The sequence below is a fragment of the Peromyscus maniculatus genome, chromosome 8 (assembly GCF_049852395.1).
Source record: "Peromyscus maniculatus bairdii isolate BWxNUB_F1_BW_parent chromosome 8, HU_Pman_BW_mat_3.1, whole genome shotgun sequence".
NCBI lineage: Eukaryota > Metazoa > Chordata > Mammalia > Rodentia > Cricetidae > Peromyscus > Peromyscus maniculatus.
In genome coordinates this window covers 103,204,001-103,229,796 of record NC_134859.1, presented here as the reverse complement: position 1 = coordinate 103,229,796, position 25,796 = coordinate 103,204,001, and the positions used below count along the sequence as shown (strand labels likewise).

General features: G+C 49.3%; 1 protein-coding gene and 1 long non-coding RNA gene across 3 annotated transcripts; one reads left to right on the top strand and one right to left on the bottom strand.

Moving 5' to 3' along the window:
- Positions 1 to 7,002: 7,002 nt before the first annotated feature.
- On the bottom strand, positions 7,003 to 7,790 carry LOC143267042 (uncharacterized). The gene is made up of 3 exons (XR_013041968.1): positions 7,726 to 7,790; positions 7,455 to 7,535; positions 7,003 to 7,141 (listed from the first exon to the last, which is right to left on the bottom strand). It is a non-coding gene; the product is annotated as an uncharacterized LOC143267042 (long non-coding RNA).
- A 95-nt stretch (positions 7,791 to 7,885) lies between these two features.
- Slc25a19 (solute carrier family 25 member 19) lies at positions 7,886 to 24,954 on the top strand. Of its 2 annotated transcripts, none has more exons than XM_006993628.4 (7): positions 7,886 to 8,115; positions 12,539 to 12,708; positions 12,925 to 13,080; positions 15,917 to 16,087; positions 21,278 to 21,461; positions 22,746 to 22,876; positions 24,341 to 24,954. In XM_006993628.4, exons 2-7 carry the CDS (start codon positions 12,577 to 12,579, stop codon positions 24,521 to 24,523), a joined length of 957 nt encoding a protein of 318 aa, XP_006993690.1. In that variant the 5' UTR covers positions 7,886 to 8,115; positions 12,539 to 12,576; the 3' UTR covers positions 24,524 to 24,954. The 2 variants fall into 2 exon arrangements, with proteins under 2 accessions (XP_006993690.1, XP_015842611.1); XM_015987125.3 differs by lacking the exon at positions 7,886 to 8,115 and adding an exon at positions 8,422 to 8,556.
- The last annotated feature ends 842 nt before the right edge of the window (positions 24,955 to 25,796 follow it).

Here is a 25,796-nt window from a genome sequence, read left to right as displayed (position 1 = left end):
AAGCTGCTGTTCAAGGGGTGGTGGGGCTCTGGGCAGCCTTCTTTCTTAAGACTTCCCTTCAAGTTTGGGTGGCAGAGCGGGAATCCTCTCTTTCCAGAATTTCCCTGGCTTGGTGTGCTTATGTTTTCAATCCAAACTTTTGTCTTGTTCCAGGAAAAAAAAAAAGCCTCTCAGTGCTGTTGTGTGGATCTTGTGAAATTTATAAACTACCTCTAAAGTGTGGGCAACTTCCTGAAGCTGGGTGTCCCCATCAGGGAAGCTCGGCACAGCCCCAGGGTCATGGCCTTAGGGACCGTCTCAAAGTCGCTGTAAAGGAGTGTTTCTTATGCTCGCAGATGCCTAATTGCTTTGTTGGACTTTTTTTTTTTTTTTTTCTTCCCTGTCTTTTGGGACAGGAAGCATGTAGCCCAGGCTAGCTTTGAACTCCTGATCCTCCTGCCTCAGCTCCGGATGCTGGGATTGCAGGCGCATGCCTTCACACCTAGCTTTGGTATCTCCCCCTTCCCTGTGCAGCAGGCTACCGCCATCAAACACCTCACCGCCACCTCAGCCTTCCCTTCACTGAAACAGTGGACAGAAGTGAGCCCCACGGTCCCGAGGAAACCGTTCAAATTGCATCAAATTCTCTGACAAAATGCAACAAATTTTTTTTTCTTGAGAAGAGATACAAATCCTCTTTTTTGTTGTTGTTGTTTTGGTTTGGTTTGGTTTTTTCGAGACAGGGTTTCTCTGTGTAGCTTTGGTGCTTTTCCTGGAACTTGCTCTGTAGCCCAGGCTGGCTACACGGAGATCTGCCTGCCTCTGCCTCCCTTGGGCTGGGATTAAAGGCGTGTGCCACCACCGCCCGGTGAACTTAACCATTTTGGCTGAGGACTCAGGACTCAGTCTGAGGATTCATGGAGACAGGATCTCGCCTCCCTTTCAGCCTGAGGATTTGGTAGTGGTGAGAAGTGCTGTGGCTTGTTCCTTTGTCTCTCTGATCTTTCAACATTTACCCCAGTATCTGGCTCCAGGTTTTATTATAAGACCAGTTAGGATTCGTGCAACACATACACATAAATAAAAATTAAACAAGGGGGGAGAGCTGGCTCAACCGTTAAGAGCCCCGCGCTGCTCCTGCACAGGATGTGAATTTGGTTCCCAGCATCCATATACGGTTTAACACCACTGCTGGTAACTCCAGCTTCAGGACTTACCGCACTGCATTCACATGCACAGAGCCCACCACCACCACTGTGCACACACTTCATTAAAAAATACCATCTGGGGCTGGAGACATGGATCCTCAACTAAGCACTGACTGCTCTTGCAGAGGACCCAGGTTCAGATCCCAGCCTCCCCATGGCGGTCACAACCACCTGTAACTCCAGCCCAAAGATTTACTTATTTTGATTTCACTTGTGTAAAATAAATCTTTAAGAAGACAGCTGATGGACTGGGGAGACAGTTCAAGGCTTAAGAGCCCTGGCTGCACTTCTGGAGGATGAGGGTTCAATTCCCAGAACCCACACAGAGGCTAACAACCATGTATAACTCCAGTTCCAGGGGATCTGACACCTTCTTCTGGCTCCACAGGGACCAGGCACACATGTGCTACACAGACATACATGCAGGCAAACACTCACACAGATGACAAAATAAATAAAAGTATCTGAGCATGGGCCAGGTATGGTGGCGCACGCCTTTAATCCCAGCCTCAGAAGGCAGAGGCAAGTGGATCTCTGTGAGTTCAAGGACAGCCTGGTCTACATAATGAGTTCCAGGACAGCCAGAGCTACGTAATAGAGAGACCCTGTCTCAAAAAAAAAAAAAAAGAAAAAAAAGAAAAGAAAAGAAAAAAAAGAAAGAGAGAAAGAAAAAGAAAAAAGAAAAAAAAAGAAAGAAAGAAAAAAGAAAATCTGGACATGGTGGTACATACTTATAGTCCAGCCCTTGGGAAATGGAAGCAGATGAATCAAGAGTTCAAGGTCATCTCAGCTCCATAGTGAACTGAAGGCCCCTCTAGGTTCTATTACGTCAGACCCTGCTCAACATATACATAACATATGAAACACTTCACATTTCAACTGTTTATTCAGATTTTTGTTTGATATAATACCTCACTATGTGACCAGGCTAGCCTTGAACTTGAGATCCTCCTGCCTTAGCCTCTTGAATGTAGACATACAGGACAGGCATCTTTGCCCACTGAGCCATCTTATTACCTTCCAAAGACGAGAATTCAATCCCTGGAACCCATATAGTAGAAAGAGAGAAAGGATTTTGGCAGATTGTCCCCTGACCTCCACACTAGAAATAAGTAACCAATCAATCAATCATTCATTCCATCAATAAATTTCAAGTTGGGTGTGGTGGTATGTGGCCCTGGAGAGGCAGAGGCAAGGGGATTAACAAAAGTTAGGAGTCAGGGCTACAGAGTGAGGCCGTGTCTCAAATAATAAATAGACAAAGTTTTTTGATTTGTTTGTTTGTCTTGCTTTTTTTGAGACAGGGTTTCTCTGTGTAGCCCTGGCTGTCCTGGAACTCACTTTGTAGACCAGGCTGGCCTCGGAACTCACCGAGATCCACCTGCCTCTGCCTCCCGAGTGCTGGGATTAAAGACGAGCTCCACCACTAACAGGCATAGATAAAGGGTTTTTTCAAATCCAAGTAGATCGAGCCTGACACCCCCCACCCCCCACCCCCGAAGCTGAATGAAGAAAGGGCACTGCCAATCAGCCAGCCCCTCTGCAGCTTCCTTGCCAGACCCTGCAAGAAAGCACAGTGTGTTGCTCGGAAACGGTAACCAGGGGTGCTCTCCAGATGTGTGTACACAGCTAGAAAGCCAAGAAAAGTCCAGATGACCCAGCCGAGGGGAATGGGGGAGGGGCCGACATGAGAGACTGATGGAGGGGCCGGGGAGAGAAGGTAGATGTCTCCAGGAGAAAATCCCTTGTTTCAGGAAGAATATGATTTCCTGATCTACTAAGGTTTCAGGAACTTCCAGGCCATGCCCTCCCCTGGTGTGTGTGTGTGTGTGTGTGTGTGTGTGTGTGTGTGTGTGATGTTGTATGGACGCACACACACCATGGATCATGTGTGGAGGTCAGTGAGTCCTGTCAGGGTGGACAGCAAGCACCTTTACCAACTTTACCAACTGAGCCATCTCACCCTTTGAACATCTGCCCTCTCCCCGGCTAGACTCGAATGTGTTATTTGCTATGTCGCCAAAGATGACCCTGAACTTCTGATCTTCCTGTCTCTACCACCTCCCGAGCGCTAGGATTACAGGCCTGTGCCGTCATCCCTGGTTTATGAGACCTTGGGCTCAAACCCAGGGCCTTCCGCATGCTAAGCAAGCCCTCTACCAAGTAAGCTACATGCCCGCCCTCTTTTCTCCATCTCTCTGTGTCCCCAAGGAGCACACCCCAAAGCAGGTCTTGAGATATGGGGGAGAAGTTGTGGAGGAAGAGGACAATGCCCCCCCCCCTTTCTAATGGGCAGGGCTCACTTCCCTTCTCTCTGTGGGCGCAGAGTGGAGACTTGCTTCTCAAAGGCAGCAAAAAACGCTCCAGGGACTCAAAAATGGTGACGGGCGAGGTGCTGTTACCCACAAAGGCTGAACTAGCCGAGAACCAGAAGCCAAAAAGCAGAACTCTGGGAGCTGGGACACCCTCCAGCAAGTTGGGAACCCTTCCCCACTGGCTCCTTACCACTGACCCCTCTCCCCCACACACCTCCTGACTTCCCTGTGAGGTCACTGCTGGAGACCTGCTCTTGAATGCTACTAGACAGTGAATCCCCTTTCTTGCTTTGTAAGTTTTCTGGGTTTCGAGCCGTGTGCTGAGTGAATCCGAAAATAACAAAAAAGGAACTGTCAGAAGCACCCTCTGGTGTTGCCCTGGTGCCCCTGAGAACTTCCTCTAGAACATTCCGACATGTTGGTTTTTTCATGGGTTTCTCAGTAAAAAATGTCAAAGTCTGAAACAAAATAAAATTAGGATACACAACCATGCAAGCGCTTGTGAGTGAAGGTTTATTTTATTTATTGATTTATTTATTTTTCGAGATAGTTTCTCTGTGCAACAGCTCTGGCTGTCCTGGAAGTTGCTTTGTAGACTGGGCTGGCCTCGAACTCACAGAGATCTGCCTGCCTCTGTCTCCTGAGGGCTGGGATTAAAGGCACCCGGCCAAGTGAAAGTTTATTAACTATTATTATTATTATTATTTTTTAATAGAGCTGAGGACCGAACCCAGGGCCTTGCGCTTGCTAGGCAAGCACTCTACCACTGAGCTAAATCCCCAACCCCAACTATTATTATTATTATTTTGGTTTTTCAAGACAGGATTTTTCCTTGTAGCTTTGGAGCCTGTCCTGAACTCACTTTGTAGACCAGGCTGGCCTCAAACTCAGAGATTCGCCTGGCTCTGCCTCCCAAGTGCTAGGACTAAAGATGTGCGCTACGACCACCCGGCAACAATTAAAAATTTTATATTTATAAGTGTCTGTGTGCTGCAGTGCACATGTCCTGTCTGAGGTCAACTTGCATTCTCTCCCTCCACTCTGTGGGTCCCTGGAATCCAACTCAGGTCATCGGGCTTGATAGCAAATAACTTTACCCTCTGAACCATCTCTTCAGCCCAGAACTTTCATTCATAAATACTGAAACCTAGAAACAACCAAGATATCCTAACATTCAACTGGTGACTGGCCATACAAACTGGGTGGGGCATCCACACAAGACTTTGTTTGCCTTGGTTGGAATCCAACCTGGGATGTTGCTTGCTCAGCTCCTGAGCTGTGCCCCAGCCACACAGGTGGACACTGTTCACTCCCCACTCAGAAGTACCTCACTAAGTGACAGAAAGCTCCAGCAGGGAGGGACCTGCTATACCCCAGGGTCTGAAACAGTAGTGACTGTGGATCAGCACAGACCCTCAAGCAGTTATTTGGTGAACTTAAGAACGAGAGCAAGGAGCATGAAAAACAAGGGTCTCCGTCTCTGACTCCTAAGAAAACAGCTAAGTGTGGTAGCTGCAGCCTGCGACCCCTGAACTCAGAAAGCAATGGCAGAAGAATTACCATAAGCCAGAGTTTAAACTGATCTTCACAGCAAGCTCCGACTAGCCAGGACTACACAGTGAGAACCTGTCCCAAAACAAAAACAAATACAAAGTCAGAAGCTGGAGAGATAGCTCAGCGGTTAAGCCCACTGGCTGCTCTTCCATAGGTCCTGGGTTCAGTTCCCTGCACCCACGTGGCAGTTTACAGCAGTCTGTAACTCCAGTCCCAGAGGACCTGACACCCTCACACAGACATGCATGCAGGCAAAACATAAAATAAGAATAGTAAAATCATTAAAAAAAAAAAAAAAAAAAAAAAAGCAGCTTGTATTTCTCTTGCAGACCTACATTCTGTTCTTGTACCTACTCTGGCAAATCACAATTTCCAGCTCCAAGACATCCAATGCCCTCTTCTGGACACTATGGGAACTGCATTCTACATGCACATACCCTCCCTGCTCCCCTGACAAATAAAACAATTCTTTTTTTTTTTCCTTTTATTTTATTTTACAATACCATTCAGTTCTACATATCAGCCACGGGTTCCCCTGTTCTCCCCCCTCCCACCCCCTCCCCTTACCCCCAGCCCACCCCCCATTCCCACCTCCTCGAAGGGAAAAGCCTCCCCCGAGGACTGCAATCAACCTGGTAGACTCAGTCCAGCAAGGTCCAGTTCCTTCCTCCCAGACTGAGCCAAGTGTCCCCGCATAAGCTCCAGGTTTCAAACAGCCAACTCATGCAATGAGCACAGGACTCAGTCCCACTGCCTAGATGCCTCCCAAACAGATCAAGCCAATCAACTGTCTCACCTATTCACAGGGTCTCATCCTTTGGTTCATAGTTCATGTGTTTCCATTCGTTTGGCTATTTTTTTTTTCAATAATTGAGTAAAACCGAAATTTATTATAAGCCACAGTTGTCCTAGGGACCTCCATGCTATATATATATATAGCCTCCATGGTTCTATGGGTTGTGGTCTGATTGTTCTTTATTTTATATCTAGAATCCACTTATGAGTGAGTAAATACCATGACTGTCTTTCTGGGTTTGGGTTACCTCACTCAGTAACCTGCTCCCCTAGTATACCTAATTACAAATAAAACAATTCTTTAAAAAAAAAAAAGTTTCCAAGTGATTCTGTATCAGCTTAGACCGACAGTCATGTTTTTGGTTTGGTTTGGTTTTCTGGGTGTTTTTGTTTTGTTTTGACTCATGGATCTGTAGCTTGGATACCCTGAAGTCTACCTTCTTCATCTGGATGGATGGAGAGACTGAAGCCAAAGATACACAGCAGCCCCCTTCCACCAAGCTCGTACTGACGGCAGATTGCTGGGGCCCAGTTCCCCTACCAAAGCAGCCCAGCTGTGAGACACCAGCCCCAACCGAGACATTTACTCCCTCTGAAGAGGCGGGGGAAGTCCAGAACTCTTAATGGTTCTGTTTAGGGCGTGATGAGGTCACTCAGGGCTTCACTTCCCCAAGCTGACGGGAACTGTTATTTTTCTGGTTTATCTTTTCACATGACTGGATTTACTAAATATATTGAACTTAAATGACCAGATTGCAAATATGCAAAAATTAGGACTGGGTTACAGGCCCAAGAAAAGTGGCACCTGTTCAGGTGTGTGCGTGTGAAGAGAGCAGAGTCAAAGTGTACACACATGCAAACGACTATTTCAACAGAGGTGGAAAAGGAGGTACATGGAGAGAAATGGACTCTTCAGCAATACCAATATTCCACATGCTGAAAGAATTAACATCTAAATCCTGGGGTTGGGGCAGAACTCCAATCCATGTACATGCATTAGAAAACATAGCAGGGCTGAAAGGTTTTGCCACACGGTTAGTTATATGGGCCAAACTGGAACTGGCCCTGACCTTCAGGTTCTTCTGTTTCTGAGTGCTGGGATCATAGAAAGACGGCAGCAGGCCTGCTTTGGGAAAATCTTTATGAATCTTTGGCTAGGCATGATCCACTCCCCCAACCCAAGGAACACAACTAGACTTCAATAAAATTAAAAATTTCTAGGCCAGGTATGGAGGATCAGACCAGATGTGGAGAAAGGAAGATCAGGAGTTATGGGTCATCCATGAGAACCTATCAAAAATAAATAAATAAATAAAATTAGCAAAGCGGTGGTGGCACAGGCCTTTATTCCCAGCACTCGGGAGAAAGAGGCAGGTGGATCTGAGTTCGAGGCCAGCCTGATCTACTGAGTAAGTTCCAGGACAGCATGGACTACCCAGAGAAACCCTGTCTCTTAAAACCAAAAAAGAAGGAGGAGGAGAAGGAGGAGGAGGAGGAACAACAACAAACATGCAAGGAAGGATACATTAACTAGTCAGAACAAATGACTTAGGTCTCAGTTGGGATACAAATTTTGTTTGTTTTTTTGGGGACCAGGTCTTACGTGGGCTGGCCTTGAACTCTGTGGCAGGGGATAACGTTGAACTCTCCATTTTCCTTCCGGTGCCCAAGCCACCTCGCCTGGCTGTGTGATAAACGGCAGGGATACAGCCCCCACAAAAGGCTCTCATCCCAAGAACCCATCTAGAACCTCGACCCAACCCCGGCCCTCCGGGCTAGTAATGCCAGGCTTCCCTCCATCTTCTCCAAATTTAGATTATACGGATTCTGAGACTACACCGATTTGAAGAAAGGTGGGTCAAGTTCAGCGAGACCTAATTCCACGTCCTCCGCGGACTTCAGAGGATCCTGCCCCTGAGAGAGACCGCCCAGAAAGTCGTAAAAGCCTGCTCTTCCATCCTCTTCCTTCCGAAGTTGAGACGACGCACGCGCAGCAGGACTACATCTCCCAGGAGGCTCTTCGCTGCTTCTCTGGGGGAGGGGCTTGATAGCGGAAGACTACATTACCCAGAGATATCTCGAGGGTAACATTTGACGGTCCCTCCGACATGCATCGATTGGGCCATAGGCGGCCAGAAGCTGCGCCGTGATTGGCCCAGCAGCCCATCAGTTACTGGCAAGTGCAGTTAAGTTTTGCTGTTGGGCTACACTGAGGGAGAACTGAGCTTGTAGAGCCCTGCGGACCTGCGGACCTGCCGCCTCAGGTGAGTGTCCTCCGGCTTTGCTCTCCCCTGGGACGGGGGAACTGGTACCCCCGCTTCCTGAGTCGGAACACAGGGAATACGGAAGGACAGGTGTCCACGCGGGGCAGGGACGAATGCTCACGTGTTACACCTGACCCCAGGAGCATCTTCAGGGACACGGAAGGCGAATTCCCCCCGTCCCCGCTACACACACACCACCACCACCACCACCACCAGCACCTCAGGCAACGTGGGGTTGTCCACTGCTCAGGACTCCCGGAAAAGCCCTCCCCGCGGTTCGCCTGGACAGGGTACCAACACGGGGCCATCTGCAGAGCGCCTCACCTGAACACGTGGGCTCTGGGTTTCACCGAAGGACACCTGTCCACCCGGCAGTGGAGTCTGACACAGTAAAGGTGCAGGGTGAAGAAATTCGCTTGCACCCCATGCACTGCCACTCAGGTCAGCAGCCGGCCTGTCTCAGTCCTGCATTATTTATATTACACAATCGATTTTTAAAATCTGTTGAGATATCACGGTTATTGGTGCCAAAAGATTTTGAATGGGCAGGAGATTAATTTTTCCCTTTGTTTATTTTTGTTGTTGGTTTGGGACAGGGTAACTCAGGCTACACTTGAACTTGCTATGTTCTCAAGGATGACCTTGAACTCTTGTGTCTCCTGCCTCCAATTCCCAAGTGTTACAGGCTCCACCATGCTGGTTTGTGCTTCCTGTGGGGACCGAGCCCAGGGTGCTTTACCAACTGTAATACTTTTCAGTCCTGATTTTTGACATGTTTGCATCTTTGTGGTTTTCTTTTCTAGAAAACAAACATTTCAAAAGCTTTTCAGGTGTGTATGACTTACTTGTTTTCAAAATTTGTCACTTAATCTGATCAGCAATCTGGGCCAGGCAGGTCGAACATCATCTCCCACGTTCCACAGTGGAAAACAGTTGGTATTTTATTTAATTTCATTTTTGTGTGAATAAGCATTTGCTGCCTGTATTTCACCGCATGCATGCCTGGTGCAGGAGGAGGCCAGAAGAGTGGTTCAGATCCTCAGAGCCTGGAATTACAGACAGCTATGAGCCTTCATGTGGATACTGGGAATCAAACCTAAGTCCTCAGTAAGAGCAACAGTCAGTGCTCTTAACCACTGAGCCATGACTTCAGTTGGAATTTGAAAAGCTGCCCCTGGTCTATGGGAGAGACAGAACTTGAACATAGGTTTTACTTTGTTTATATTTATTTATTTATTTATTTATTTATTTATTTATTTATTTATTTATTTATTTATATTAGAGTGTGTGTGTGTGTGTGTGTACATACGTACGTACGTACGTACGTACATACATATGCGCACGTGTGTATGTATGTACCGTCACACACACACCACAAAGAGCGTGTAAAGGTCAGAGACAACTTTCTGGGGTCGGTCCTCTCCTTCCATCATGTGGGTCCCAGGGATGGAGCTCAGGGCTTAGGCTGGGCAACAGGTGCCCTCACCCACGAAGCCATCGCTATGGCTCCAGGCTTTTATTTTTGGTGGTAATGAGATTTTAAACTCAGAGCTTTGTGCAGACAAGGCACTCTACCCCTGAGCTATATAGCAGACACACACACCCGACCCTCGTAGTGCTAGGGAATGAAGCCCAGGGTCTTGCACATGCTTGCACTTTGCTCTTTGTCTGGGTTTCTTGGGCTGAGATCTTATGTAGCCCAGGCTGGCTCCTAATCCTCTTGCCTTTGCCTCCCACATTCTGGGATTGTAAGTGTGAACCCCAGCTTTCCTTTTTTGTTTTTTTTTTTGAGACAGGGTTTCTCTGTGTAGCCTTGGCTGTCCTGGAGCTAGTACTGTACTGTAGACCAGGCTGGCCTCAGACTCAATCTCAGAGATCAGCCTGCCTCTGCCTCCAGAGTACCAGGATTAAAGGCGTGCACCGCCTGGCTTCCTTTTACTTTTTATGTTAAGACATGGTCACATTATGCAGTCCAGGCTAGGCCTCACACTGTGGTCCTTCTGTGTCAGTCTCTCTAGTAGCTAGAACCCAGGTTTCTGGAGCTGTATCCAGCAGTGTAGAACTGCTTATTTCTTGAAATCCAGACACAATAGCCTCTCCCACCCTCTGCTTGGTTTGAATCGTGCAGTTACAGCCTGGGCTTCCAGATAGACTGGCTGCCTCCTCAGCTTCTGTGGACACCGAGCCAGGACACCTGCCACTTGGCTTTCTCTTCTTTCCCTCCTAGACTGCAAGAAACTTGAAACTGTTGAGGACTGAGCAGGCCCCGTCACCCCTGAGAGGGTTTAGTGGCTTCGTCCTCTGCCCTTGTTTAACCCGATTCTCCCAGCCTTCTGGGAGAGGTGCCAGGGTGCACTAGAGAGGGAAAATAGAAGTCAGAATGGAGGAGTGGAAGTTGTCATCGGGTGGCCAGTGATGGACGACCTAGTTACTCTGCATGTTCAAGCTGTGGGGTAATTCCAGTGGCCTTTCTGAAATCAGTTTATATTTAGGTGTTTTGTTTGTTTTGGGGATGTCTTAGTTAAAGTTCTTTTGCTGTGAAGAAACTTCATGACCATAGCAACTCTTTGTTGTTGTTGTTGTTTTGTTTTTCAAGACAAGGTTTCTCTGTGTGGCCCTGGCTGTTGTAGAACTCACTGTGTAGACCAGGCTGGCCTTGTACTCATAGATCACCTGCCTCTGCCTCCTGAGCGCTGGCATTAAAGGTGTGTGCCACCACTGTCACAGCAACCTCCCCCCCCCCTTTTTTTTTTGAGACAGGGTTTCTCTGTGTAATTTTGGTGCCTGTCTTGGATCTTGCTCTCTAGACCAGGCTGGCCTTGAACTCACAGAGATCCGCCTGGCTCTGCCTCCCAAGTGCTGGGCCCAGCCACAGCAATTCTTATAAAGGAAAACATTTAATTGGGGCTGGCGTATAGGTTCAGAGGTGTCGTCCATGGCAGCACGCAGGCAGACATGGTGCTGGAGAAGGAGCCAAGAATTCTCTTTTTTTTTTTTTTTTTTTTTTTTTTTTCTGGTTTTTTGAGACAGGGTTTCTCTGTGTAGTTTTGGTGCCTTTCCTGGCTCTCTGTAGACCAGGATGGGCTTGAACTCACAGAGATCCAGCTGGTTCTGCCTCCCAGTCCTGGGATTAAAGGTGTGCACCACAGCTGCCTAGCAAGAATTCTGTATCTTGACTGGCAGGCAGCAGTAACGGAGAGTGACACTGGGCCTGGCTTGTGGTTCTGAAACCTCAAAGTCCATCCCCAGTGACACACTTTTTCCAACGAGACCTCACTTACTCCAACAAGGCCACACCTCCCAATAATGCCGCTCCCTATGGACCTATAGGGGCCATTTTCATTCAGACCACCACAGGAAGGTTCGGTTTTGTGGTTTTGCCTGCCTGGAATTTGCTCTGTAGACCTGGCTGACTTTGAATTTGCAGTGATCCTCCTGCCTCTGTCTCTCAAGTGCCGGGTGGATTACAATGGAAGAAAAGGCAAAGAGGGCACTGGGTAGGAATTTTGGACAGTGGTAGCTTGTTGGAGACTAGTAATATATCTATAATTTAATTAAAATTTTTAGACTTACTTATTTCATGTGTTTGAATGTTTTGCTCACATGCATGCTTATATGTGCATCACCAGCATGCCTGGTGCCTGTGGAGGTAAAGAAGGTGTAGGATGACCCAGAATTGGAGTTACAGACAGTTGTGAGCTGCAGTGTTGGTGCTGGGAATTGAACCCAGGTCCTCTGCAAGAGTAACAAGTGTTCTTAATCTCTAGGCCATCTCTCCAGCCCTAATTTTATTTTTAATTATGAGGTTTTTTTAAAATTATGAGTGTGTTGGGGGGGGGGTAGATGTGTGTACATGAGTGCAGGAACCCTCAGAGGACCAAAGAGGGCATTAAATCTCTTTGGAACTGGAATTACAGGTATTTATGAACCATCTAATGTGTGCACTGAGATCTGGATTCCAGTATCCATGACTAAGCAGAAAGTGCTTTTAACTCCTGAGCCACCATCCGTGGTTTAGATGGATCTTTTTCTGTCACTGGATGTGGAAGGTATAAAGTTGAGACCAAGGCTATGTTTCCACTGGCTTGCATTCTTTTTGTTTGTTTTGTTTTGTTTTTGTTTTCGAGACAGGGTTTCTGTGTGTGTAGTCCTGGTTGTCCTGGAACTCGATTTATACACCAGGCTGGCCTGGAACTGAGAGATCCACCTGCCTCTGCCTCCCAAATGCTGGGACTAAAGGTGTGCACCACCCCGCCCGGCTCTGTGAGCTTACATTCTAATCAGGAGGACACGAAACCATATCCTGTAGGAATAAGGCTACAAAGGCCAGTGCCGTATGTGGGCAGAGAGGGCTGCTGCGCGGAGGTGGTGTCCGAGCAGAGCCGGAAGGAACTCGGCTTTACCCTGTGACTCTTACACTCAGCTCGATACTCATGGACGTTGGATGGACTAGCGGCAGGGATGGTCGGCTATGATGCCAAAGCAGATGGCAGGAATAACTCCAAGTTGGAGGTGGCGGTGGCAGGATCGGTGTCTGGATTTGTCACTCGTGCCTTGATCAGCCCCTTGGACGTCATCAAGATCCGTTTCCAGGTACCTTTCCCCTCGTCTCCACGTGACAACGGGCCAGGGAACAAGCAGGCTTCGTCCTTGCAAAGGCGGGTCTCGTCCTTGCAAAGGCGGGTCTCGTCCTTGCAAAGGTGGGTCCTAAAACTTGGAATTTTGTCAGGTGAAGGGTTCGTTTCCTTCAGTTTCCCTTTGCCACTCCCCCTCCCCCACCGCCCTGACCTTTTACACTTTAATCCCCAGCTTCAGATTGAACGCCTGTGTCCAAGTGACCCCAACGCCAAATACCACGGAATCTTCCAGGCGATCAAGCAGATTCTGCAGGAGGAGGGCCCAACGGCGTTCTGGAAAGGACACGTTCCAGCCCAGATTCTGTCCATAGGCTATGGAGCAGTCCAAGTAGGTAGCGGGGGACCCGGTCAGGTCCCTGTGGTCACACTGCTCCATGGAGCAGAGAAAGGGTGACAAGTAAGGACGTTGCCTTTGGTGGCAGTCCCCACCCTACCCCATTGCCTTCCCGGGAAACCTGCTCTGACTGCGTGAAGACATCATCAGTTAGCCACACCTCAGGCCTTCCCTCCCCACATCCTGTTCTCCTCCCCTTCTCCTGACTCTGTCCCCGCTAATACTGAGGAATACCTCCATTTCTCTGGTTTAAATTTCAAATTACGTTTTGTTTATTTCTTCAGAGAAATAAACAAAGGGGAGATGTGCTTGCTATACAATTTCTGCCAAGGTGTCCAGGTCAGAGGACAATTTGCAGGAGTCAGGTCTCTCCTCTGCCATGTGGGTCCTGGGGTTCACTAGGGTTTGTTTTTTGTTTGTTTGTTTGTTTGTTTGTTTGTTTGTTTTGTTTGTAGGCAGGTTCTCTCTATGTGGCCCTGTCTGTTCTGAAACTCTCAATGTAGAACAGGTTCACCTAGAACTCACAGAGATCCACTGCTTCTGCCTCCCACGTTCTCAGATTAAAGGCGTGCAGTGCTATGCTTGATTAGGCTCCCGGGATTCAAACCCAGGTCCCGAGGCTTGGCTGCAGGCCGCTTTACCCCTGACTCATCCGTTTTCGGAATAGCGCCTTCACCGCAGTGCTCAGTTGGGTCTCACTGGTGCAGGAGAGGGATGAGAGCAGGTGCCGCCAGCAGTGCAGGACGGGTGCCGGGAGGGACCTCGGGCTGCCCATGATGGGGGGACGGACACACAGGCTTCTCCCTTCGCAGCACTTCCTGCTTGAGTCCAGCACCAGCGTTTTCATGGTGTGCTTGGTAAGGTTTGGCCGGAGTGACACTGTCTCAGACTGTGGGCCCGGCCCCCACAGTCGTCCTGCGAGGTAGATGCTGTTGTCTTTCTGACTCTACAGAAGAGAAAGCCGTGGCTGAGAATGCTTATGTGGTTAGTCAGCTAAGGTCATTCGTGGGACCGTGGCAGAGGGGCGGCCAGCGTGGTGGGAGAGCACTGGCAGAGGGGCGGCCAGTGTGGGGGCAGAGCACGAAGCACCACCTTAGCAAGCTTGTGCATGCGAAGTCCTGGCTTTGGTCCTTGCAGAGCACAAATGAGTAAATGCAAGAGAGAGCGGCAGAGCAGGATCCTCCTCATGTAGCCAGTGTCAGAGTGGTCCCTGGCTGCTCTTCCAACCCTCTCACATTCTGTTCCAGTCCAGCCCTGCCAGCTTGGCATGCCTGTGTTGACCCGTGTCCTTCTCTGATGCACCATGTGGAGGAAATGCAGCAACGTGGTAGTCTCAGGAAATCTGGCTGGCTGGAGGTGATGGGGGAGGCTATGGTATGAGGGCCTGTGGTGTCAGCAGACGTGAGTGATTCAGCTGTGGTGTGGGGTCCTCTGCCGCAGGTCAGATAATGGCTAGCTTTTCTTAGGTTGCAGAAAAGTCGTTAAATGAAAGGAGTTTCTGCATCTTTTGAGCATGGCATGACACATACCTGTTTTTGTTTGTTTGTTTGTTTGTTTGTTTGTTTGTTTGTTTTTCAAGACAGGGTTTCTCTGTGTAGCTTTGTGCCTTTCCTGGATCTCGCTCTGTAGACCAGGCTGGCCTCGAACTCACAAAGATCCGCCTGCCTCTGCCTCCCAAGTGCTGGGATTAAAGGCGTGCGCCACCACTGCCCAGCTATGATACATACCTGTAATGCTAGCACTCAGGGACTGAAGGAGCATCATAAATTCAAGGCCGTCGTGGTCTATATAGCAAGTTCCAGGCTAGCCAGGCCTTCATAGTGAGGAGGCACCAGCTCAGAAAGTAATAATAAAACAAAACAGATCTCTCTGTATGTGTTTCTCTGTCTGTCTGTCTGTCTATCTCTGTGTTTGTATGTACATGTGTCCATCTGTGTTCATGTCTGTATGCATGTGTATATATGTAGGCCAGAGATGTGTCTTCCTCAGTCTCTCCCTAAACCTGGAGCTCACTAACTTGGTTAGACTGGCAGATCAGCAAGCTGTCCCTGCAGGCCCCTAGCTTGGGGATTACAGGCATGCACTGTTGCACCCTGCTTTTATGTGGGTGCTGGAGCTCAAACTCAGGTCCTGTGCTTGCACAGAAACACTTTACCAGCTAAGGTATTTCCCTAGCACCTTTTTTTTTCTTTTTTTAGATGATGTAGGAGATGGAACCCAGGGCCTTGTGCTAGGCTAGTGATCTCCAACTGGACTAAGATCTCCAAGCCTGCTCCATATCTTTTTTTTTTAAGACTTATTTATTATGTATACAGTGTTCTGTCTGCATTTATCCCTGCAGGCCAGAAGAGGGCACCAGATCTCATTACAGATGGTTGTGAACCACCATGTTTGCTGGGAATTGAACTCAGGACTTCTGGAAGAGCAGCCAGTGTTCTTAACCTCTGAGCCATCTCTCCAGCCCCCTTTTTAAAAGATTTTTAAGTTATATGTATTTGCACATGAGTGCTGGTTCCTACAGAGGCATCAGATCCCCTGGAGCTGGAGGTACAGGCAGTGGTGAGGAGCTGCCAGATGTAGGAACTTGGAATTGAATTCTGCAAGAGCAGTTCACACCTGCTCTTAGTTACTGAGCCATCTTTCCAGCCCCTTTCTTAACTTTTTGGATACTTGGCTTGACTCAAGTGGATAGGAAATGGCACCTGGGTTATTCTTTCTTTCTACTCTGTCCGTTTGGGTAAGGCAACTGCGTACACAGAGTGACAAGCTTCTTCTTCTGGGGGACCATTTCTGCAGCTTGTCCTCAGTGCCTTTCCACTTGCTTTTGCAGTTTCTGTCATTTGAAGAGCTGACTGAACTGCTCCACAGAGCCAACTTGTATGAAACTCACCAGTTCTCAGCACACTTTGTATGTGGCGGCCTGTCTGCCGGCACAGCCACCCTTGCTGTGCATCCTGTGGATGTCCTGCGTACCCGCCTCGCAGCTCAGGGGGAGCCCAAGGTGAGCAATCAGGGCCAGATGGGGAGCCTGGGGGAGGTGGGAGCACAGGAGTTGGGGCTCTTGTCCCTTCAGGACGCAGAGCTGGGGCGCCTTTCATTATCAGCACAACAGCCAGTTTGTGAGGCTCTGTCAGTAATCTGCACTCCTTCTGCAGTTTGGTGGTTTGTGTCCATTTCTCCCGGAGCTCGTAGACTTCCTGGGGAGACTGAGCCCACGGGGCAAAACAGAACAAATAAGTATCCGGCAGCGGGCTGAATGAGGCAGGCATCTGGGGGAATTGGGACACAGGAACTTTTGGCCATCATATCCTGAGGGTTTCCTGCAGGAACGTGTTGAAGGAGTTGGCATAGGTGAATCAGTCTCAGGAAGGACTTAAAAACAGTGGACAAGCCTTACGGCCCAGTGACTCTTCTCCTCGCAGTGATGAGACACTCTGACAAAGCGACTTAAGGAACAAAGTGCTTATTTTGGCTCACAGTTGCAGGGTGCCGTCCGTCATGGTGGAGAATCCTGTTGACAGGAGCTGGAGGCAGCCGGTCACACTGCGGCTGGAGTCAGGAAGCAGAGAGTGATTGCTTGTGCTCAGCTGGCTTTCTCCTTTTTGTACAGTCCAGACTCAAGCCCATGGATGGTGCCGGCTACTTTTAGTGTGGGTCTTCCCACCTTAACTAACCGGATGATCGTGCCTCGAGGGCACACCCAGGCATGTGTCTAGATGATTCTAGATCCGTCACAAGTTTGACCTCCTGGTCCAGTCTGCTTCCTGGATGCATTTAAGGGCAGCATCATTAGAGGCTGGAGAGACAACTCAGGGGTTAAGAGCTCTTGCAGAGGACCCAGGTTTGGTTCCCAGCACCCACATCTTTAACTCCACAGCTAGCTTTAACTCCAGGTCTAGAGAATCTGACACCCTCTTCTGGCCTCTGTAGGCACCAGGCAGGCATGCAGTCCACATACATACATGCAGAACAGACCCTAATACACGCATAAAATAAAACTTTTTTTTAAAGCAAGAGAAAAAAAAATCCTGCTTTAAAAAAAAAAATAGGCAGGCTCAAGGCCCAAGCCTATAGTCCTGGTTGGAGACAGGAGGATCCATGGGAGTTCAAGGCCAGCCTGGACTACAGAGTGAGGTCCTATCTCAAAAGACAAAAAACAAAACCTACATACCCCCAAACACATACACACTAGCAAACCCAAAACACAGCCACAAAAGGAAAAAGACAGCGGCAGCCACACACGTTGCTACAGTCCTAGTACATGGAGGCTAAAATGGGAAGGTTGACTGAGGTCAGGGGTTTGAGGCCACCTCAGCAATGTTTTTTTTTTTTTTTTTTTTTTTTTGTTTTTTGTTTTTTTTGTTTTTCGAGACAGGGTTTCTCTGTGTAGCTTTGCGCCTTTCCTGGAGCTCACTTGGTAGCCCAGGCTGGCCTCGAACTCACAGAGATCCGCCTGGCTCTGCCTCCCGAGTGCTGGGATTAAAGGCGTGCGCCACCAACGCCCGGCACCACCTCAGCAATGTAGTGAGAGTCTCAAAAATAAACAGAGCTGACAGGATGACTTGGTGGGTAAAGACACTTGCTGCCACCCTAATGACCTGAGTTTGATCTCTGGAACCCACCTTTTTTTTTTTTTTGTTTTTCGAGACAGGATTTCTCTGTGTAGCTTTGCGCCTTTCCTGAACTCACTCTGTAGCCCAGGCTGGCCTCGAACTCACGGAGATCCGACTGCCTCTGCCTCCCGAGTGCTGGAACCCACATATTAAGAGAGAACCAACTCCCGAATTTTGTCCTCTACCACATGTGCACAAAGTATGCACAGGCCCCCACACAGGAAATAAACACAGTGACTGGAGAGATGGCTCAGTGGTTAAGAGCACGGGCTGCTTTTCCAGCTGGCCGGGGTTCAGTTCCCAGCACCCCAAGGGATCTCACAAGAATCTGTAACTCTAGTCTCTGGGTTTTCTGTCCTCTGCTGTTACTTCATATGAGACATGTGTAAACATGCCTACAGGCAAAACGCTTGTCTTCGTCAGGGGTGATGTTGCTGTGATGAAACACCATGACCAAAAAGCAACTTGGGGAGGCAAGGGTTCACTTGACTTACACTTCTTATCACTGTTCATCATCGAAGGAAGTCAGGACAGAAACTCAAGCAGGGCAGGAGCTGATGCAGAAGCCATGGGTGGGTTCTTCTTACTGGCTTGCTTCCCCTGACCTGCTCAGCCTGCTTTCTTATAGTACCCTGGACCACCAGCCCAGGCATGGCACCACCCACAATGGGCTGGGCCCTCCCCATCAATCACTAATTAAGAAAATGCCTCACAGCTGGCTCTCATGGCAGCCTTTCTCAATCGAGTTTCCCTCCTTTCAGATCTAGCTTGTGTGTGGAATAGACGTAAGACTAGCCAGCACAGTATCCGTACACATAAAATTAAAGATGTGAAAATTCAGCCGGGCGGTGGTGGCGCACACCTTTGATCCCAGCACTCGGGAGACAGAGCCAGGCGGATCTCTGTGAGTTCCAGGAAAGGCTCCAAAGCTACTCAGAGAAACCCTGTCTCAAAAAAACTAAAAAAAGTAAAAATTCTTTTAGAAATACCAGTCAGTATGTGTGTGTCTCTATCCATCCTTATGGACACATTGGTTGGGACATTTTGTTTAGGTTTTGGTTTTGCCTGGCCTTTGTGTCCCTCAGGGTGGGGAACCTGGTTGGAAAACATTCTGATGCTATTTTGGCTGCAAAGAGCAAAGTCCCGTAGGAATAGTCTGGAAGAAAAGAATGGGGCACAAGGGTCAAGTGTGTGATAATTCACTGGGGAATTGGAGGCTGGGGTGACCGGCCTGTGGAGAAGTGGGGGATGAGGTCTCCGCAGTGTGGTGGCTCCTGGGCTAGAGGGAAGGTGGCTGACGACAGCCCAACTTTGCCCGTGCCCTCCTGTTACCTGCCAGCCTCTGGTGAGAGAAGGAAGTGCAGCGGTATTAAGGAAGGAGATGAGCTTTACCTCTGCCGACCGGTGCAGGAGGGTATTGTTCTGGGCTAACCTGCTCTGGCCCCGCAGAGCTGAGAAACAGAGTCACTGACACAGAAGGCCCCACGCTGAAGCTAAGCTGTTTTCCTCACCTCCCAAAAGAGCAGGGACTGCAGAATTCTCCAACAGGCCCTTTTCCGTGCCCTGCACTGGAACCCGCGCCCAGAGACCTGCTGCTAGCCTCTGGGGCATTTTCTGCTCTTCACCCTACTCCCCGCCTTCCTGGGAAGGAGCTTTGAGATGAACCGTCTACTCTGTGTTGTTGTGAGTTCCCTGGGAGACCTGGGCAGTCTTTGTTGTTGCAAGTGGCTTTCTCTGGAGGGTGGTCCAGTGGCCTCCCAAGTTCAGGTGGCTCTTTTGCAGTCCATAGGATGTTCAGGATGTTGCTGGGAATCTTTGGACATTTACTTTTTTTTTTTGGTTTTTCAAGACAGGGTTTCTTTGTGTAGTTTTGGTGCCTGTCCTGGATCTTGCTCTGTAGGCCAGGCTGGCCTCGAACTCAGAGATCCACGTGGTTCTGCCTCCCGGGTGCTGGGATTAAAGGCATGTGCCATCACCACTTGGCCTGGACATTTACTTTTAAATATTTATTTTATGTGTATGGGTGTCTTGCCTGCGTGTATATGTAAGATGAATTGCTAAATGGTCTTATTAATATAAAACCCTGTGCCAGATATTGGGGTGAATTCTGAGAGATCAGAGAGACAGAACCAGCCAACCTCACCTCGACAACTCCTTATCCAGTCGTGTTTCCACGAATTCTCAGACTGAAAGCTTCAGAGTCCTTACCCGAATGGATCTCAGCTGAACTGCTGTTAAAAGCTAAAAGCTAAAAGCTTAAAAGCCTAAAAGCCTCTAGTTCCTGGTCCTCACGCCTTATATACCTTTCTGCTTCCTGCCATCACTTCCTGGGATTAAAGGCATGTGTCTTTCCCAAGCAAGAGATATGAGGTCTCAAATTCTGGGATTAAAGTTGTGTGCCACCATGCCTGGCTCTGTTTCCAGTGTGTCTTTGAACTCACAGAGATCCAGATGGATCTCTGCCTCCGGAATGCTGGGATTAAGGGTGTTTGCCACCGCTGTCTGGCCTCTATGTCTAATCTAGTGGGGGACACAATACATCACCACATATGTCTGTGTACTATATGTATGCAGTGCCTACATACCCAGGAGAGGGCATGGGATCCTCTGGAACTGCCACCATATGGGTGCTGGGAACTGAACCTGGGTCCTTTGCAAGAACAGAACGTACTCCTATTTGCTGACACAGTTCTCTAGTCCTGGGGCACATCTGTTTATATACTCAAGAAGAAGTAACAATCATGGAAATTTCTGGGAAGTAAGTTGTCAGAAAGCCACACCCTTTTGTTTGTTTTGGAGACAGGGTCTCCCTATGTTGCTCAAGCTGACCTCAAGCTTTTTTTTTTTTTTTTTTTTTTTTGGAGACAAGGTCTTGTTATATATCCCTGGCTGTCTTGGAACTTGATATGTAGCCCAGGCTGGCCTTGAACTCGGAGAGATCTGCCTGCCTCTGCCCAGCTATGCCCAACTGGCCTCAAACTTTTTTTTTTTTAAGCTTTATTTGTCTTTATGTGTACAGGTGTTTTGCCTACATTTATGCCCATGCACTGTGTACATGCAGTGTTCTCGGGGGCCGGAAGAGGGTGTTGGATACCCTGGAACTGGAGTTACAGTTGTTAGCTACTTTGGTGATGCTGGGACCCAAACCTGGATCCTCTGGCATAGCAGCCAGTGCTCTTAACCTCTGAGCCCTCTCTCCAGTCCCTGTCCTCGAATCTTGATCCTCCTGCCTCCATTTGCTAAGTGCTTGGACGATGGTGTGTGCCACCGCACCCCACTGCCCTGTTGAATTTTTATTTTGTTTAGAGATAGGGTCTCATTCAGCCCAGGCTGGCCTTGAAAAGGATATGTAGTCCAGGCTGACTTTGAACTCCTGATCTTCCTGCCTCCACCTGTCAAGTGCTAGGATTACACGTGTGCCACCACACCCAGCCCCCACTTACCTTTATCCTTAGTTTTCCTAGACTGAAGTGGAAAAGTTACACTCCTGGCAGCTGGGTTTTAGATGAGAAGAAAAGGATGCATTTGGGCTGAAACCCCTCACACAGCTCACTCATACTGTGCATGTACGTGTGCAGATCTATAACAACCTGCGGGAGGCTGTGTCGACCATGTACAGGACCGAGGGCCCCTTGGTCTTCTACAAAGGCTTGCTTCCCACCGTGATCGCCATCTTCCCCTACGCGGGCCTGCAGTTCTCCTGCTACCGGTCCTTGAAGCGTGCCTACGACTGGGTCCTCCCGCCAGATAGAAAGCAAACAGGTGAGATGCCCCCAGCCTAGCCTGGGCCACGGCTTCTGTGAGTCTTGAAGGCGCTGGTTTTCCTGTCCGGAGCATCTGGCTCTGTGGTCTAGCTGGCAGAACATGTGAGTCTTGTACTTTAGAGGACACTTCTTCCAGCTCTTACACACTCACCCCTACACTTCTGGGAGCAAGTGTCTTTCCTGGGAATAGTTCTTCCTGGTTTTCATTTTTTTTGTCAGAAGCCCAACTTACAAATTGCATTTATTCATTTATTCATGTATTCATCTATCTATCTATCTGTCTATCTATCTATCTATCTATCTATCTATCTATCTATCTATCTATCTATCTATCATCCATCGCTTTTGTGGTTTCATTGTTTGGTGGGGAGGGGATGCACTGTTTCCATCTAGGGACTCACAGGTTCTGTGTCTCCAGGTGAGACCAGCTGGCTAATGTGTCTGTCTGTTGTCACTCTTGCTTCAATGGCTGTGTCTGCCTCTGGCAGTGGTCATGTTCCCTTTTGAGAAGCAAGAATTGCTCATGGGGTTCAGGTTAGTGGTAGAGTATTAAGTCTGATGACTTTTTTTTTTTTTTTTTTGGTTTTGAGACAGGGTTTGTCTGTGTAACAAACAGCTCTGGCCATCCTAGAACTTGCTCTATAGACCAGGCTGGTCTAGAACTCACAGAGATCCACTTGCTTCTGCCTCCGAAGTGCTGGGATTAAAAGCATGCCCAATTCTGATATTTTTATTTCATATTTTTTTAAGATTTATTTTTAAATTCTTAATTATTTTATGAGTGTCTGTGTACCATGTGTATGCCTGATACCCTTGGAGACAAGAAGAACTCATTGGATCCCCTGGAACTGGAGTTACCAGCAGTTGTGAGCCTCCATGAGGTGCTGGGAATGAAATCCAGGGCCACTGGAAAAGCAGCGAGTACCCTTAACTGCTGAGCCATCTCTCCAGCTCTGGTTTTATTATTTATGTGTCTGCATGTGTGTATGCCATGCGTGTGTGCGTGTGCGTGTGTGTGCGCGTGCGTGCGTGCGTGCGTGCGTGCGTGCGTGCGTGCGTGCGTGCATGTGTTTGTGTGTGTGCATGTGTGTGTGTAGGGTACTCAAGGCAGCTGAACTGTTCCCTGGAGTTGTAGTTCCAAGCAGTTGTGAGTGGCCTGATGTGGGTGCTGGGAACAGAACTTGGTTTTTCTGGAAGAGCAGCCAGTGCTTTAAGACACCAACACTCTCCTGTCCCTGTCATGCCATGGACCTTCAGCTGCATTTCTCTTTCTGTGGCTCAGGGAACCTGAAAAACCTACTTTGTGGCTGTGGGTCTGGAGTCATTAGCAAGACCCTCACATATCCCCTGGACCTCTTCAAGAAGCGCCTGCAGGTGGGAGGGTTCGAGCATGCCCGGTCTGCCTTTGGTCAGGTAAGCCATCCTGTGCCGAGCGCTCAGATCAGTGCTGTCATTGGACGTGAGCAGCCAGCAGCAGTGACCCCTCCCCCTTTGTCTTCTGTAGTTTTCTTTTTTTGTTTTGTTTTTGGAGACAGGGTTTCTGTGTGGCTCTAGCTGTCCTGGAACTAGCTCTGTAGACCAGGCTGGCTTCGAACTCAGAGATCCACAGAGTGCTGGGATTAAAGGCTTCACCACCGTCTGTCCCCCCACCCCTTTTTTTTAGTCAGAATTAATTCACTTTATTTTTCTTGTATAAAAACCTTATGTAGGGCTGGCGAGATGGCTCAGAGGTTAAGAGCACTGGCTATTCTTCCAGAGGTCCTGAATTCAATTCCCAGCAACCACATGGTGGCTCACAACCATCTATAATGGGATCTGGTGCCCTCTTTTGGCCTGCAGGCATACACGAGGGCAGGATACTGTATGCATAATAAATAAATCTTTAAAAAAAAAACAAACAAACAAACAAACAAACAAACAAAAACCTTATGTGGTGGCCACGGCTTAAGCCTGTTAAGCCTGGGTCCCCTGAACAGAGGCTCTGCTGTGAGTTTTCACAAGATGGTCAGTGAATTCTTGATAAGGAGAGTTGGTGAACACAGTCTCTTTCCAGAGGCCTGCGGTCAGGTACCTGTAGGTCTTGGAGATGGCATCAAAGGTGGCCTTGGCAAAGTTGCCCCGGGTGGCATTGCGGCCCCTGGCTGATGGGTAGCAAGCAACAGTACTGGCCATTGGCAGCAGCTTCTTGGGCACAGGAGCAGAGTCAATGCCAGTGCCTCTGGAGGCAGGGCTGAGACTTAGCGACACAGAGCCACAGCGGCCTGTCACCCTGCACAGAACAGTGTGGGGTTGGCCAGTCCTGTTCCCCAGTAGCCTCTGCACAGGGACAGTGGAAAGCTCGGCCAAGATGATGGCCACTCGATGGCAGTGGCTACCTCCTTGGAGCACTTAACACCAAGACCATCATGATCGTGGTAATTCCCAATAGCGACAAAGCCTGGAACCTGGTCTGCTGGCCAGCCCGAGTCTGATCCACACTGATCTTTAGAATCTCATCCCTTAGGGATGTGCCTAGGAAAAAAAAAAAATCAATAATCCCTGATTCCTTAATGGGAAGGGAGAACAGGTAGGTCTCCTCGGGGGCCTGATCTTCCTGTCTTTCAGCTCCTTGTCGTCAGCTTTGCCTCCGCCATCCCCCTGGCCCTGACCACAGCAACAGCCTCACCCCCCTAGGACCACTCGGAGTCTTCACCTCGTTCCCCTCGCCAGGAAGAGCCCTCTCTAGCTTAGTTAAGCCCGACCTATCCCATGTGCCCAGGGATGAAGAATTCCACCCCTCATTCATCCAGGGAGCAGTTACTGGGAGCTGTGTTGAGCCAGGTGACTCCCTGTTTTAATGACCATTTCCCTCCTCAGCCTACACCTTCCTCTTCCCAGGTGCGGAGCTACAGGGGCCTCCTGGACCTCACCAAGCAGGTGCTCCACGATGAAGGCACCAAGGGCTTCTTCAAGGGCCTGTCGCCCAGCCTGCTGAAGGCTGCCCTCTCCACGGGCTTCATGTTCTTCTGGTACGAGCTCTTCTGTAACCTGTTCCACTGTATGAGGATCGAAGACAGATAGCTGTGAGGGCAGGAGGGGCCGAAGGTCTGCCCTGGAGGCGCCTCTCCCAACAAGACTTGTTCTGAGCTCATACTGAACAATGGCTGCTGCCTGGTTGGCCTTCTAGGCCAGCTGTCCTGAGCATGAAGGGTCGTCCACAGCCGATGGCGGACGGGCCAGGGCCTTTTCTGAAGAGAACACAGAGAAGGGAGTGCTTGGGCTACAGAGACACCGAGGAGGAGGAGCCTGGTGTTGTTCCTCCTCTGTCCAGCCAGCCTCTGCTTTGTAGTCCTGGTTCTGGGGAGAAGCCCCCCAGTCCTAGTAAGAGCACAGCTTGAGCACACAGGGGTAGGACTGGGCTCTTTGCAGAATTCTAACCCCCACAACTTGGTTTGTTTCTCCTGCCAACTTATTTAATAGACATTAAAGCAAAAGGCACATTCCTCATCTCACTCTGGCAGCTCGTCTCATGAGCCACGCCCCAGTTGAGGGCGGGTGATGGGGGGGGGGCCTTTCTGGTGCCCCTGCAGCTGCAGCCCAGGCAGCCACGCTCTTCAACTTAAGGGGGGACCCCTACCACGTGGGTAGCTTCTGAACTCGCAGACCCAGACCTCTGTGGCTGTGAGGCTCCAGGACTGAACAGGAATGGTACTGGGACAGAACCAGTTTCTAGGTGGAAGGCGGGAAGTGAAGGGGATGTGCTGAGCCACAGGAGTGGGCAGGTGCTGGCCCAACCCTCAGGCTTGGCGGCGGCTCCACTTCACCGGGTGCTGGGTTAGCGCTGCTGGAGTGCAGAGTTCTCAGGCCAGGCGACACCATTAGCTCAGGGTTTTGCTCTTCAGCTCAGCATGGATGCTGTGTGTGTCCTCTGATCCCAGAAGGGCCTCAGCCACAAAGCAGTCCAGTAGTGGCCAACAGGCTAGGGGGGCATGGTTGGCATCTGTTAGCGGAACCAAGGATCCAGACAGATGGATGTATCTAGACGAAGAGGAGAAACTTGTCAGGGGCACAAGAGGATAAATACAGGATGGCCATCTTTTCCATGTTCCTGCCTGGCAGTGAATCTGGCAGAGGGAAGGGAGGAAAGATCCCTTGACTCTGTGGGATTCCTGCCCCTGTGATAACCTGGATTGTAACGCCTGCTGGGAATGGCCCTGTTCATGGAAGCTGGAACTTCTACCCCGAGTCAGCAGCCTCTCCTCTTGGCCCCATTGTATCTCTCCCCTAGCTGCTGTACATTCTCTGATCCTGGCTCCAGATTCTGAAGGTCCAGGCTGCTCTTGGGAGGGCTTCT